The 13725-nt window shown below is 36.3% G+C and overlaps 1 protein-coding gene across 6 annotated transcripts in view; it reads right to left on the bottom strand.

The window, feature by feature from the left end:
• The window catches only part of LOC127415465 (beta-1 adrenergic receptor-like), a 46779-nt gene extending 41590 nt beyond the window's left edge, over positions 1 to 5189 (bottom strand). For 5 of the 6 annotated variants that reach the window (XM_051654235.1, XM_051654234.1, XM_051654233.1 and 2 more), the window contains exon 1: positions 3124 to 5188. In XM_051654235.1, the coding sequence (XP_051510195.1) occupies positions 3124 to 4505 (1382 nt within the window). In that variant the 5' untranslated portion in view covers positions 4506 to 5188. Of the gene's footprint in view, positions 1 to 129; positions 2830 to 3123 lie in introns of those variants that run through there. The other variant, XM_051654232.1, reaches the window with a different exon arrangement.
• Between the last annotated feature and the right edge of the window lie 8536 nt (positions 5190 to 13725).

A 13725-nucleotide genomic window follows, 5' to 3' on the forward strand; every position in this document is an offset into this window, starting at 1 on the left:
GTGATTTGTTTGTTGAAATGGGCTACCTGACACCAGTGAACTCACTGCTTCAAGCATTTGGGGATTTAAGCCGCTCACAGAATGATCCAGAAAAAAAAAAAAAAACTTGAAGTTGCTTCTTTCTCCCCATTTCATTCCTGTTGGTCTCTAGAACATTTTCTTTCCCTCACATTAAGTCTGTTGTAGTTTCAGCAACTCATAGTTTGTGTCCTCAATAGAAAGTTTAGCTTTGTATTGTAAAACAAAATTAACTAACCCATTCAAAAATACAAGATATTACATCTGGTTCATGTAGATTGACTTCAGGCTTTTATCTACATTGATTACAGGTAAAGAGTGATTAAATAATAAACCAACTTTAAGCAATTGCTTTAGCATTTGCAAAAAATGAAAAGGCATTTGAGGAAAAATTTTAAACTGAGTTCAAGCAGCTTGTCCGTTTTTACGCCGTCAGACACACTGACATCAATTAAGACTCACGCAATAGTTTAAATATACAGTGTACCCAAAAGCACTGTATTTGGATAGTTTTGGACACTTAAGCCACACTAAGATGTATAAATATCATTGCCTAATATAAACAAAATATAATCTGCAGACAAATGATACTAGACCTTTTCTCAGAACTGGATATAAGATGTTAGCAGTATTGTTAGGTGAAAGTGTTACAATTAAATGGGCTTGTTTGATTTAATTGTTTAAATCAGCGACACACAGTGAATGGAACAAAGTGTATGTATTGAAACATTGAAGTGTATAATTATCTTAAAAAGCATGTAGTTGTTTGTATGAAAGTAGGATGTCATTGTCATTGAATATCTCCATTTGATTTCTCCAAAGCTCAATACATTATTTGTTGTCTCCCCTGGTGTCTGGTGTACACGACTGTGTGAATGTTATTCACGTATGTTTGCACATTGTTTCCACCTCATTGTGGGTAGGTAATGTCTCCAGGGCTTGCCCGCCCAGCCCCCCGTAACAGCTGCTGTAAACCTTGTACCACGATAGTCAAGTGTGTCCCCCTTCTAGGAAATGTCTTTCCTGAAAAGGCTCTACTATATATACAGAGTAAAAACATTTGAACCTTTAAGAGATTCTTCTTTTTTTACTAAAATATACTGTAAATGCTACATTGAAATTTGCTTTACATTTTTATTTCAAAGCTGAAAATGAAAATGATTCTCACGTGTTTTTTGTTAGGAAATATTCATTTATTATTTGAAATGATTTTGATCCTGTGTTGCAGAAGTTTATACAAATGAAAAATAATTGCCATAACATGACCACAATTGGCCTCTGGCCTCTTATTTTAATTACCCTTGAGCATTGTATAATTTAAATAACTACCACATTTTAAACCCCATAACTGTAGGTTCACTATTTAGATTGTACATCTGAAGGACAGCAGTGAAAATGAAGAGCGTTTCAAAAAACTTTGAGGTAAAGTTAAACAAACGCAAATATGCATTCTGAACCAAAACAGTATTCATGTGTGTGGATGTCCCTGTGGGCACTGTTAGTGCAATTATGATTTTGGTCCGGATGTGCCTAGAACGGCAGAATTATGGGCTTGTAATTTCAGCTATTACTTTGTATCTGTGTGTGTTGGGGTGGGGGTTAAAACAACATTTGATTAAACTTTACATGCCTTCTCTTAAATCTCAGAAAATAGGCTCACTAAGGTAATAGAGTACCTTAATTTGAAATTGTTCTAAACATTGCAACCTTATATTGTCAAATCATTTTCATTTTAATTTTTGGATTGGAGAATTTCTTGCTCTTTCTGTAAATTGTATTTTCATTCTTTGGAATGTCATTCTTGGGCATTTGTTAGTGTGACACTCAAAATATAATGCACAGAACCTCTTGTGTTGTGGCTAATATTGTGACACACTTGAGGATATTTTTTCATATGCAGCTTCAGTTTTTCCACCTATGAAGTACTTTTGAAATGTAAAAGACCTTTTTTTTTTTTTTTTTTTTTTTTTTTTTCAAAAATATGTTTTTAAATGTTATCACTAATTTAAATGTCCTTCCAAAGTTTGTGACTTCAGGTGGTCAGTTCTCTTGGGCATTTAATAGAAAATGGACAGAGCACATGGTTTGTTTTTCACATGAAACACTGCTCATGTATTTCTTCTGACATAGTATACATTTTGTGTCATAATGTTTTTTTTTTTTTTTTAAAGCTCTGGGAGATCCTGCCAAAATGTCCAAAGCAAAGCATAAACTCTCCAGCATGCCAGTTTTGCTGTAGAATATTAAAAGTTCCTCTAGCTCTCAAAGAAACCTTCATCTCCGTGAGGTTTGACTGGCCCTCAGAGGCACGCTGGTTTCCGACCACACTGATGTATCTTTCAGTTGTAAACACAAGTGATTATGCGCTTCAGCCTTGTATTTGTTTTTCTCTATACAAACCTCACCTAACTTTTTATTTTTTATTATTCCACTTTGAGCCATACCATAATAAGTTATACATTTTTGAGTGAAATGTACAACTTGAATCTTTTTGCAATCTGAGACAACTTCAACACTACCCTGCTCAACCTTGACACACTAAACACTCCTCACAGAGCTGCATCCCCCTGAGAAAAGCTGTCACAAGCACATTCAGAATTTTAGGTCACCTGATTACAGCAGGTTTGAAATCCAGCTTACATGTGATATTGAGAAAACTGACCTTACTGACATAGAACTGATTCAGTGAAATTGAATTTACCTACTTTATATTGACATTAGTAATAAAATAGTTTTGCTCCTTTGGTCCTCTTAGAATTTTCAGTGTTGCCAAAATAAAGTCAACATCGCACATTGGGTGTAAAAACAGCCCTGGAAAAAAAAGCATAAACAGCTTAAATTGGTTTGCTGATCTTAACTGGTTTAAACTGGTCAAGGTGGTCTCCCAGCCTGGCTAAGCTGGCTGGTCTTCAGGTGGTTTAGCTTGGCAGCCATCTGGTCTCCCAACCTGACCAGATGTTAAATGTCCAAAACCCCTCTAAAGCCAGCAAACCAGACCAGCATGACCAGCCTGGGAGACCAGTTTTTTTTTTTCAGCAGTGTAAGTAAAGCTACTCTGACATTCTCTGATCTAGCTAGTTTTAGTATAAAGAAAGTAAGACTCACAATTCAGTCTCGGGTTCGGAAAATTCGCTGAAGTTTTTGCTGCCGTTGGAGTGCGGGGGTCCCGGCGACAACTCCTCACTCCTGTAGCTGCTTTGGCTGCTCCCCACACTTCCCTCCCCAGGCAGTGTCCCTGCTGGTGTGTGGGGCTTCTGGAAAGATCCTGGCAATCCTGGCTCTGCAGACCCCAGAAAACAAGGGCATCGAGTCCGAAGCTCCTTGTAGAGGAAGTTCATTCTTAGTGATGGGATCCAGGGACAGCCAAGAATATGCTTGAAGGCCGCACGGAACTCTGGGCTTCGACAGTAGATGATTGGGTTGAGACCAGAGTTGATGTAGCCTAACCAGTTTAATAATCGAAAAATGTCCTTACGTGGCATGTCTCGATTGAAGACGTTGATGATGTTTGCCACAAAGAAAGGCAACCAGCATAGGGTGAAGATGCCCATGATGATGCCCAGTGTTTTTAGGGCCTTGTGCTCCTTGACAACAGTTAATTTCGAGAGTCGTCTGCGAGAACTTTTCCGCCTTGACGCCAAACCTCCAACGTTATTGCACATTGAAGGGAAGTGGTTGTTGCCATGGATTGGTGGTTGTACCTGATTGCCCATGCATTCGTTTTGGAACCTCAAACGGTTCTTGTCAATCAACTGTACCTGTCGGGTGGCAATGAGGAAGACCCGGGCGTAGACGAAAATCATAATGAGTAGCGGGACGTAGAATGAAATGACTGAAGATGAGATAGCGTAGTACATGTTTGTTACAAAATCACAGCACTCTGGGTCTTTCAGGCACGCTTCTGCTTTGCTGTCATTTTTTTGCCATTCCTTTTTCATAATGGGGACGAAGGAAATTAGAGCAGAGACCACCCACACGACGCAGACAATAATTCGAGCCCTGGACTTATTCAGAAGCACTTTGTGCCGCAGTGGACTGGTGATTGCGATATACCGATCCACCGCAATAACGCAAAGGGTCTCTATACTACCAGTCACACACAGCACATCAACTGAAGTCCATAACTCACACAAAGTCTTACTCAGTTTCCAGCTGCCCGTTACAACTATCGTGGCGCCCAGTGGCACCACCAGCACTCCCATGATGAGGTCAGCGCATGCCAATGACATGATGAATATGTTCGTCGTGGTCTGCAGCTGGGAGGTGCGGGCTATCGCGATGATGACCAGAAGGTTACCCACAACAATAGTCGTGACGATGAACACCATGACAACCGACACTAACGAGCTGAACGCTAGACCTAGTTCGCTGTTGTGTTTTGTCCCATTGTAGGTTAGATTCGATTCAGTACTGTTGGTCAGAGTTGCCATTTTTGAGTACTTAAATATGCCACAAATCAAGGCATGCAGTCTTTCAGAAGCGAGCATCAGCAAAGAGACACATAGTAAGGCATCAGATATGTCTAATGACCTGTGATCTTTCTAAAACTGATTGAGAGACCATGACGATTATTAATTTCAGCTTGTGTTTTGTACTACCGTATCTCCAAATCTTGAACAACAGCATCAATGATCCCTTGTCACCTTTCCTTCAGTCATCCTTCAAAACCTCCATATCCCACTTGTTTGTCCAGTAGCTTTGGAGCGCTGAAGCAAACATATCTGTAATATTTCACACATCTGAGCTGCAGATGTTGGAAAAAAAGTATTTTGAGTAAAATTGTTCCGAGAGAGACGGGGAGAAAAAACTTTCAGAAAAGCACTTAAAACCACCAGAGGAAAAACAGATAAGCACTCATCCTGTTGCAGAAGCCCACTAAAGTGGAGTTTGAGCTGTAGTGCTGGAGTTGCAGTCGCAGATTGTCAATGGTGAGTGTGTTTATGTGGAACGGGTGAGTGGAGGTGCCTCTACTGCCAAAAGCTCAAGGAGCAGTGACAATGCAGCTAGGATCAGACAAAAGTGGTGAAGCACCCTCCCTCTTTCTCTATCTCTCTCGCACTTGCTCACCCGCTCTCTCTCTCACACTCACTTGGTCTTTTGGAGTTGGAGCGTTCAGCATGCTGTAGTTGAAGTCACACTTCACCCAAGGGGTGGAGTTGTGAAGAGTGCCTCACTCAAACAGTTCACACACACTCTCTCTGTCTCACTGCTCATTAAATACACAATCAACAAGTGTTATACACTTTTGATATATAACACTTATATATATATACTTCATACATCAGAAGTAGTGATTAAGTCAATGAAGATATAATAATACATGACTAAATATAATTTTTAAGAAAACAAAAATTCTATATAAATATATAAACATGAATTATTAAGCAGTGTCAGAAAAGTGAATATACCAAAAAAAAAAAAAAATGTAAATAAAAGATTTTTATTTTATTTTACTTGAGATATATTTTGAGAATTTTTATATACATAATATTTATAATATCTTGACTTATGAAATAAATTGTTTATGTTAACATTAGTACACACAAAAGTTAACAAACTAACAATGAACCATACGTTTACAGCATTTATTAATCTTGCTGGTAATTTGTTAACATTAGTAAATGCATTAGGTATCATGAATGAACAATGAACAATATTTTTAACGGCATTTATTAACCTTGGTTGATTTTCATTTATGAAAATACAACTGTATATCATTACTATATACAACTTTTAATTTGTAACATTAACCAAGACTGATAAATGCTGTAAAGTATTGTCCATTGTTAGTTCATGTTAACTAATGTAGTTAAATAATGTCAACGAATACAACTTTATTGTAAGGTGTTACAATCTTGTTTAGTGTTAAAAATGAATGCAACCCTAGATTAATAAATGCTATGAAAATATTGTTCATTGTTTGCTATGATGCATAATGCATAAACTAAAGTTAATGCACCTTATTGTAAAGTGTTAAGTTTTTAATCCTAAAGCCTAAGAGTAACCCTTTGCTGTCAACATTCTCATTAGTTTTTTTTATGATTTGATTTACCTTGATGTTAACCTGATAACAGTTACTAGTTTGAGGTTATCTACAATAACAAAATGTAATCAAAATGTTTTGTACCTAAGTGATTAAATAGTAGTGTGTAAAAGACTCCTTTGTGTTACAGAGTCACTTTGAAAAATATCCAGTGTTGCTAGGGTCAGTGATAACACACCTCGTGATGTCCCATGTCTTGGTCACCATCTCACCCTTACAGAAATCCCCATAACTGGAAAGGCCTGTTCCGAGCTATATCTGTTGATACCCATCTCCTTTTGCATTGCCCTGATGTAACATGTTCAAAGAAAATCACAAATGTAGTCATCGGTCAAGAATTTAGTCACAAGACTATCTGCAGCTCTGTCAATCATGCTGTACTCAGATTGTTCAACAGAGTCAGATGAATGATAATGCTTGTTTGCTTATTGAAAATCTCTTCTTAAAGGAATAGTTCACCCAAAAATGAAAATTTTATCATAATTTACTCACCTCAAGTCATATGACTTACTTTCTTATGCATAATATCGAATATCATGGGCCGTTTTTTCCAGTGTTGGGGAAGCTCTTTGAAGCTGTAGTGTCCTAAGCTACAAGCCAGTTAAAGTAAAGTCAAGCTACTCTTCTAAAAAGTAGTGAGCTACACTACAAGTTATCAACAGATCTACACTGAAGCTATTTAAAGAAGAAAATATATTTAATATAGAACAATTATATTATTTAATTTGTATGACTTTAAACAATTAGGGTGACAACATTAAAATGAACATATGAAAGTACACTAAATATAAACTAATAAAACATCCTCTTTTATTTAGCTGAGTCGAAATCTAGTCATAAACAGCAGCAATTAACTAAACATTTTGCTTCAAAAAAAGAAGGCAAAGTCCCTTTAAGGCTGTGCAGGTGCTTATTTATGTTAACTACACTACTGGTCAAAAGTTTTGAAACACTTGACTGAAATGTTTCTCATGATCTTAAAAATCTTTTGATCTGAAGGCGTATGCTTAAATGTTTGAAATTAGTTTTGTAGACAAAAATATAATTGTGCCACCATATAAATTTATTTCATTATAAAACTAAAATTTAATATATAAAAAAAAGTTTTTGAAATTGATGACTTGGACCAAATAATAAAGAAAAGCAGCCAATAAGTGCCCAACATAGATGGGAACTCCTTCAATACTGTTTAAAAAGCATCCCAGGGTGATACCTCAAGAAGTTGGTTGAGAAAATGTCAAGAGTACATTTCTGCAAATTCTAGGCAAAGGGTGACTACTTTGAAGATGCTAAAATATAACACAGTTTTGATTTATTTAGTCACAACATAATTCCCATAGTTCCATTTATGTTATTCCATAGTTTTGATGACTTTACTGTTATTCTAAAATGTGAAAAAATAAATAAATAAATATATATATATATATATATATATATATATATATATATATATATATATATATATATAATAAAGAATGATTAAGTGTTTCAAAACTTTTGACCGGTAGTGTAGTTCATTAGCATGAAGTGTCTGAACGAACCAACTCACTAAAGTGAATTGGGGTTCCCATCGCTAAATATAAGCGAATTGTTTATTGAGAACTGATTCTCTAACATGATTTGGATTTCCCAGTTACGTGAGAGTGTGGACGGTTTAGGTGAGTGTGTTTGATTACTTTCTCGGCTCCATTGCTGCATACGCAATATTGTGACAAATGTAGCATTTTGTAATACTACACTGCTGCTCATTGGAAAATGTAGCTTATTACTGGAACGTTACACTTTTGTGAAAATAGCTGAGCTACTGTCATGCTTCTGAAACATGTAGTTAGTAGCGTTACTACTTTTGAAGTTAGTTGTGTCGCTACTTTTAGTTAGTCTCTCCCCAACACTGGTCTTTTCATTACAGTGGATAGCTCAATATAAGTGGATTTCATATTTTACATTTTGAATTGCAATGCACGCCTTTCTTTAGTTTGATGAGCTAAATTTAAATGGCTTTTTCATGAGCGATTCATGTGACACAAATGAATCAGACACAGCCAGTGAGAATGTCAAAGTGAAAACTTTGATCATTACAATCCAACCATCAATGGAGCATCATTTACACTTCAGTATTAACGGGTTTTTTTTTATGTTTCTCGAGCAGGATACCAGCTCCCTTGAGGCCGTTCAGCACTAAAAATAATTGATGCTTATCTGGCCTGCGACTCACGCCAACCCCGCCACCACCAGGAAGAACAATCAAGACAAATGCCTAGCATGCCATTCAGCTGCGAAAAGTCTGGGCAGAGTCGTCACCTAGGTCTTTGTCATCTAGTACTTCCCTCCTCTCTCTCTCTGACTGCCTTTCTGTCATTCTCTCCTTTAATTTTTATTAGGACCAACTTTATGTAGGTGTCTTTAACTACTGTGCACTTAAGCATGTGCTACAATGTACTTGTTATGTACATACTTGCTGTTGCATTGTAATTACATTTAAAGTACCTGCATTTAATCACATCTGTAGTTACATTGTTAACCTTACCCCTAACCCTAAACCTAACCCTACCCCAATCCTTACCCTAAACTCTAACCCCCCTACTCCTAAACCTACCCATACCTCAACCTCAGTTGCAGCAAATGTGAATCTTGTGAGAATTTTTAAGAACAACATGTCATTATACAAAAAGTGCATTGTATTGTATGTATTTTAATGTTAGTACATATAGTTAAAGACATCTAATATTAAGTGGAACCCATTATTCTTTTGTAAATCATGTTTGCATGACCTGCAGTTTCTCTTGCTTTATCTTTTTTTTTTTTTTTTTTTTTTTTCCACAAACTTAATAGGGACATACCATCTTCTATCGTTTTTATAAAGCTAATTATACTGTATTTAATTTAGACCAACCCTAATTCTAAACCTAAAAACATTTCTGCATTTTTAGAATTAAAAAAAAGAAAAATTATTTGGTTTATTTTATTTTTTATTATTGATTTTCTAAGTGAAGACCTCCCTGAAAGAGAGGTTTTGACTGATTTTTGGAGACAATTTTGTACACAGTTTTGACTTAGAACTAGTGAATATTTAGACCACTGTCATTTCCATTCACACTATATCTGACCCATGACTAGGTTCACACGGAATCTGTGCACACAAAATTCCACAGAAAGCTATGCAGTTTTCTGACAAATTGGAATGCCAGTTCAATACATCCCCTATACCTTGCATGTCTGTTGATAAAATATTTTTTTCCTGATTTCACTATGATTTCAGCTATCAATAAGTAATATGTGATTTTTATTATGATTGAATCTATTCTAGAGAATTCCTCAGAATTTTCAGCAGATATATATGTTAAAATGGCACACCTTTCCTCAACAAGCCACATGATTTATGATATTATTGATGTCCAGCACAAACGTGTTATATGCAGATGATTAATACTTTGTGTTTATTGAAATTATGAGTAACAGCTATAGCGATGATTGACTTAGCAAGCACCACTAACTATGATGGAAGCATTTCTAAAAAGATATTAAAAAACACAAGCTATTGATGAGAATATATCCTCTCTGTTTTGGACTGACTTAACTGAATAACATTGCATTATCTTTCTTGAAAGGGCCATATAAAAATGCATTCCATTTTAGTATGTAGTGCAACAATGAGAATGAGAATGACTATTTGTTCCGGTCACACGGTGCTGGATATAGATGAACACAGATAAAAACAAAATATGTTTCCTCTCTTTCCCCACAAAGAGTTGGCAGCGTTATTCTGTCTTCAGTTAAATGAGCTTCTATTTCTTTTGTTGTTCTCTTGGGACCTTTAAAAGATTCTCTAAAATATCAAAGATAAACCCAGATAGAGATAGAGATAGAGATTGACTATCTTAGAAATTCTGCAAGACTAATTGTTATTGATATAAAGGTCTTTTAAAATATGAAAGAAATCTAATACAGTTAAAGCACTACACTTCCCCGAGTCCTCTCTAAAATAAAGTTTATTGTTTCTTTCTCCATCTGAGCGCTATGAAAGTATGTCAGTGCTCATTACCTTAAGAGAAATTCTTCTGTAAACCCAGTGTGATTTTTATTAGATTTCAAAATGATCACTGACCCACAAGATTCATGCCATTCTAAATGATTTTGTGCTGAGGCTACATAAACAGGGATACCCTTAAATGTCCTCTGAAGAGCTAGTGTTCCATTCTACTAAAGTCTTTTTGTTTTATTGTTCAGATATATCATTTAAATCTGCAGTAATGGAATCATTAATGATCCTCAACTTGAAGTCTGTTCTCCAGACTGTATGTCCAGTACTTGCACATAATTGTTTGCATTAATGTTTGCTATGATGTAATTAAATGGATGTTCATGTTAAACTGTATTAGCTTATATATATAATCTTGTGTGATACCGCGTCCACATGCGTGGACGTTGTATTTTGGCTTCGCTATACACAATGCATAATTTCAATTCATTAAACCAACTGATCTTAGTTCAGGACACTCTGGGCTGTCAGTAAATGGTTAGACTTCTGATACACAGAGTCATGTGACAAAACAACATGGTGCCGATCACAGCAGAGTTTGTCTTTGGGAGAGACACCAACAAAACTACATCTGATAAGAAACCTAATTAAGTTTTTACACTGAAACCTGTTTGAGCCAAAAGATTTGAGTCTTTAGTTTCATCCAGTATGCCATTATTTATTTATTTTAATTTGAGCTATTTATCACAAAATGCCACGCTGCTAAACACAGTGTACACTAATGTGTATAATAGCATAAGGTTTTCATTAGAAATCCTATATTTACTGTGCGTTTTCACATTGAAAAAAAAAAAATGGTGCTTCCACAGGCTTTATATGAAGTTAGGATGAAAATAAGGTACATTTTCCAACTGTTCTGAGACCAGTGCCGACAGACATTACACTGGAGGTTAATCATTCAATAAATAGGGAACAAGGAAGCAAGGCAACTTCCTATAGCTTTCCTATGAAGTGAAGTGCATTTAATCCAAACTTCCTATCAAAAGTTCCGTTTCAGGCTGCAGGTGATGTTTGGACCACTCAACATGTTTGGCAGACATGGGACAATGGTAATCAATACATAGAATTTATAATGTATAATTTTATTTTAACATGGCTGGCAGTGATTGGACGATGCTGCCCATACTTGTATCAGAATTAATTATGCTAATTTCTGATTGGTAAAATGCTTCAGCACTGGCTGTCAATTGTTTTTTTGACAGTGCAAAGAGAGAACATTGATATTTTGTTGCCTAAGTAGAAAAAAAAAAAAAAAAAAAAAAAAACATTAAACATAACATAAAAGTCAAATCAAGTCAAATAATCTTTATTTGAATATATATATATATATATATATATATATATATATATATATATATATATATATATATATATATATATATTATTATTTTTATTTTTTATTATTTGTGCTTTTCCCAGTGCACATTGTTCCAAAGCAGCTTTACAGAAAATCAGCTGTAATGTCTGTAACATTTCAAAAATATGAATAACCAACACTCCAGGAAACATAATAAACAATTTGATTAAAACATTTTTTTTAGGAAAACTATTATTATTATTATTATCTTTTTTATTTTATCCCCTTTTCTCTCCAATTTGGCATGCCTAGTTCCCACTACTTACTAGGTCCATGTGGTGGTGTGGTTACTCGCCTCAATCCGGGTGGCAGAGGACAAGACTCAGTTGCCTCCGCTTCTGAGATAGTCATTCCGCGCATCTTATCACGTGGCTTGCTGTGCATGACACTGCGGAGACTCACAGCATGTGAAGGCTTATGCTACCCTCCGCGATCCATGCACAAATTACCATGCGCCCCATTGAGAGTGAGAACCACTTAATCGCGACCATGAGGAGGTTACCTCATGACTCTACCCTCCCTAGTAACCGGGCCACTTTGGTTGCTTAGGAGACCTGGCTGGAGACACTCAGCACACCCTGGATTCAAACTCTCGACTCCAGGGGTGGTAATCAGCGCCAATACTCGCTGAGCTACCCAGGCCCCCTAGGAAAACTATTATTTATTTACTGCATGTTTATTAGGTGCTACTAGTCACAAATCAAAAAGAGAAATGGAAAATGCACACAGCAGTCACGCTATGTATACAGTTGTGCTCAAAAGTTTGCATACCCTGGCAGAAATTGTGAAATTTTGGAATTGATTTTGAAAATATTACTGATCTTGCAAAAAAAAAAAAAACGGTCTTTTGTTTAAGGATAGTGATCATATGAAGCCATTTATTATCACATAGTTGTTTGGCTCCTTTTTAAATTATAATGATAACAGAAATCACCCAAATGGCCATGATCAAAAGTTTACATACCCTTGAATGTTTGGCCTTGTTACAGACACACAAGGTGACACACACAGGTTTAAATGGCAATTAAAGGTTAATTTCCCACACCTGTGGCTTTTTAAATTGCAATTAGTGTCTGTGTATAAATAGTCAATGAGTTTGTTAGCTCTCACGTGGATGCACTGAGCAGGCTAGATACTTAGCCATGGGGAGCAGAAAAGAACTGTCAAAAGACCTGCGTAACAAGGTAATGGAACTCCAGAGCCTTGAAAATGCCAGTCAGTACTGTTCAGTCACTTATTAAGAAGTGGAAAATTCGGGGATCTCTTGATACCAAGCCAAGGTCAGGTAGACCAAGAAAGATTTCAGCCACAACTGCCAGAAAAATTGTTCGGGATACAAAGAAAAACCCACAGGTAACCTCAGGAGAAATACAGGCTGCTCTGGAAAAAGACGGTGTGGTTGTTTCAAGGAGCACAATACGACGATACTTGAACAAATATGAGCTGCATGGTCGAGTTGCCAGAAAGAAGCCTTTACTGCGCCATTGCCACAAAAAAGCCCAGTTACAATATGCCCGACAACACCTTGACATGCCTCACAGCTTCTGGCACACTGTATTTTGGAGTGACGAGACCAAAATAGAGCATTATGGTCTGTTGACCCTCCAGTGGTTACAGCAGAAAAAGGTGAAGGTTCTGGAGTGGCCATCACAGTCTCTTGACCTTAATATCATCGAGCCACTCTGGGGAGATCTCAAATGTGTGGTTCATGCAAGACGACCAAAGACTTTGCATGACCTGGAGGCATTTTGCCAAGACGAATGGGCAGCTATACCACCTGCAAGAATTTGGGGCCTCATAGACAACTATTACAAAAGACTGCACGCTGTCAATGTATGCTTCAATGGCATTTTTTTTTTTTATTCCTACAACTTTTTGTTCAATGCCAGGTTCAAATGAGAAAAAAGAAAGAAAGGAAAAAAAAATAACTATATTTTCAATGTGGTCTTATACTTTTGAACACACTGTATGCACTGTAAGTAAGTGATATTTACAGTGCTTTCAAGACATCACTGTATTGAGATTCATCTTCTTTGACGCGTCTTTTTAGTTCTTCCAAATTTTTTGCAAGTAATTCAGCTTAAATTAAGTTAACTTCCTCCATTTATCCTGCCATGCAATCACTGGCATCTAAATCTAGTTACAAAACAGAATGGTTTTAATGTAGGGCTGTTATGGAAAGAATTACCCACAAAGAATGTCATTATTAGCCAAATATTTCACAGATTGTTGTAAGTCACTTTTCTTACACAAACACATAAACGACAC

The sequence above is a fragment of the Myxocyprinus asiaticus genome, chromosome 24 (assembly GCF_019703515.2).
Source record: "Myxocyprinus asiaticus isolate MX2 ecotype Aquarium Trade chromosome 24, UBuf_Myxa_2, whole genome shotgun sequence".
In the NCBI taxonomy this organism is placed as follows: domain Eukaryota; kingdom Metazoa; phylum Chordata; class Actinopteri; order Cypriniformes; family Catostomidae; genus Myxocyprinus; species Myxocyprinus asiaticus.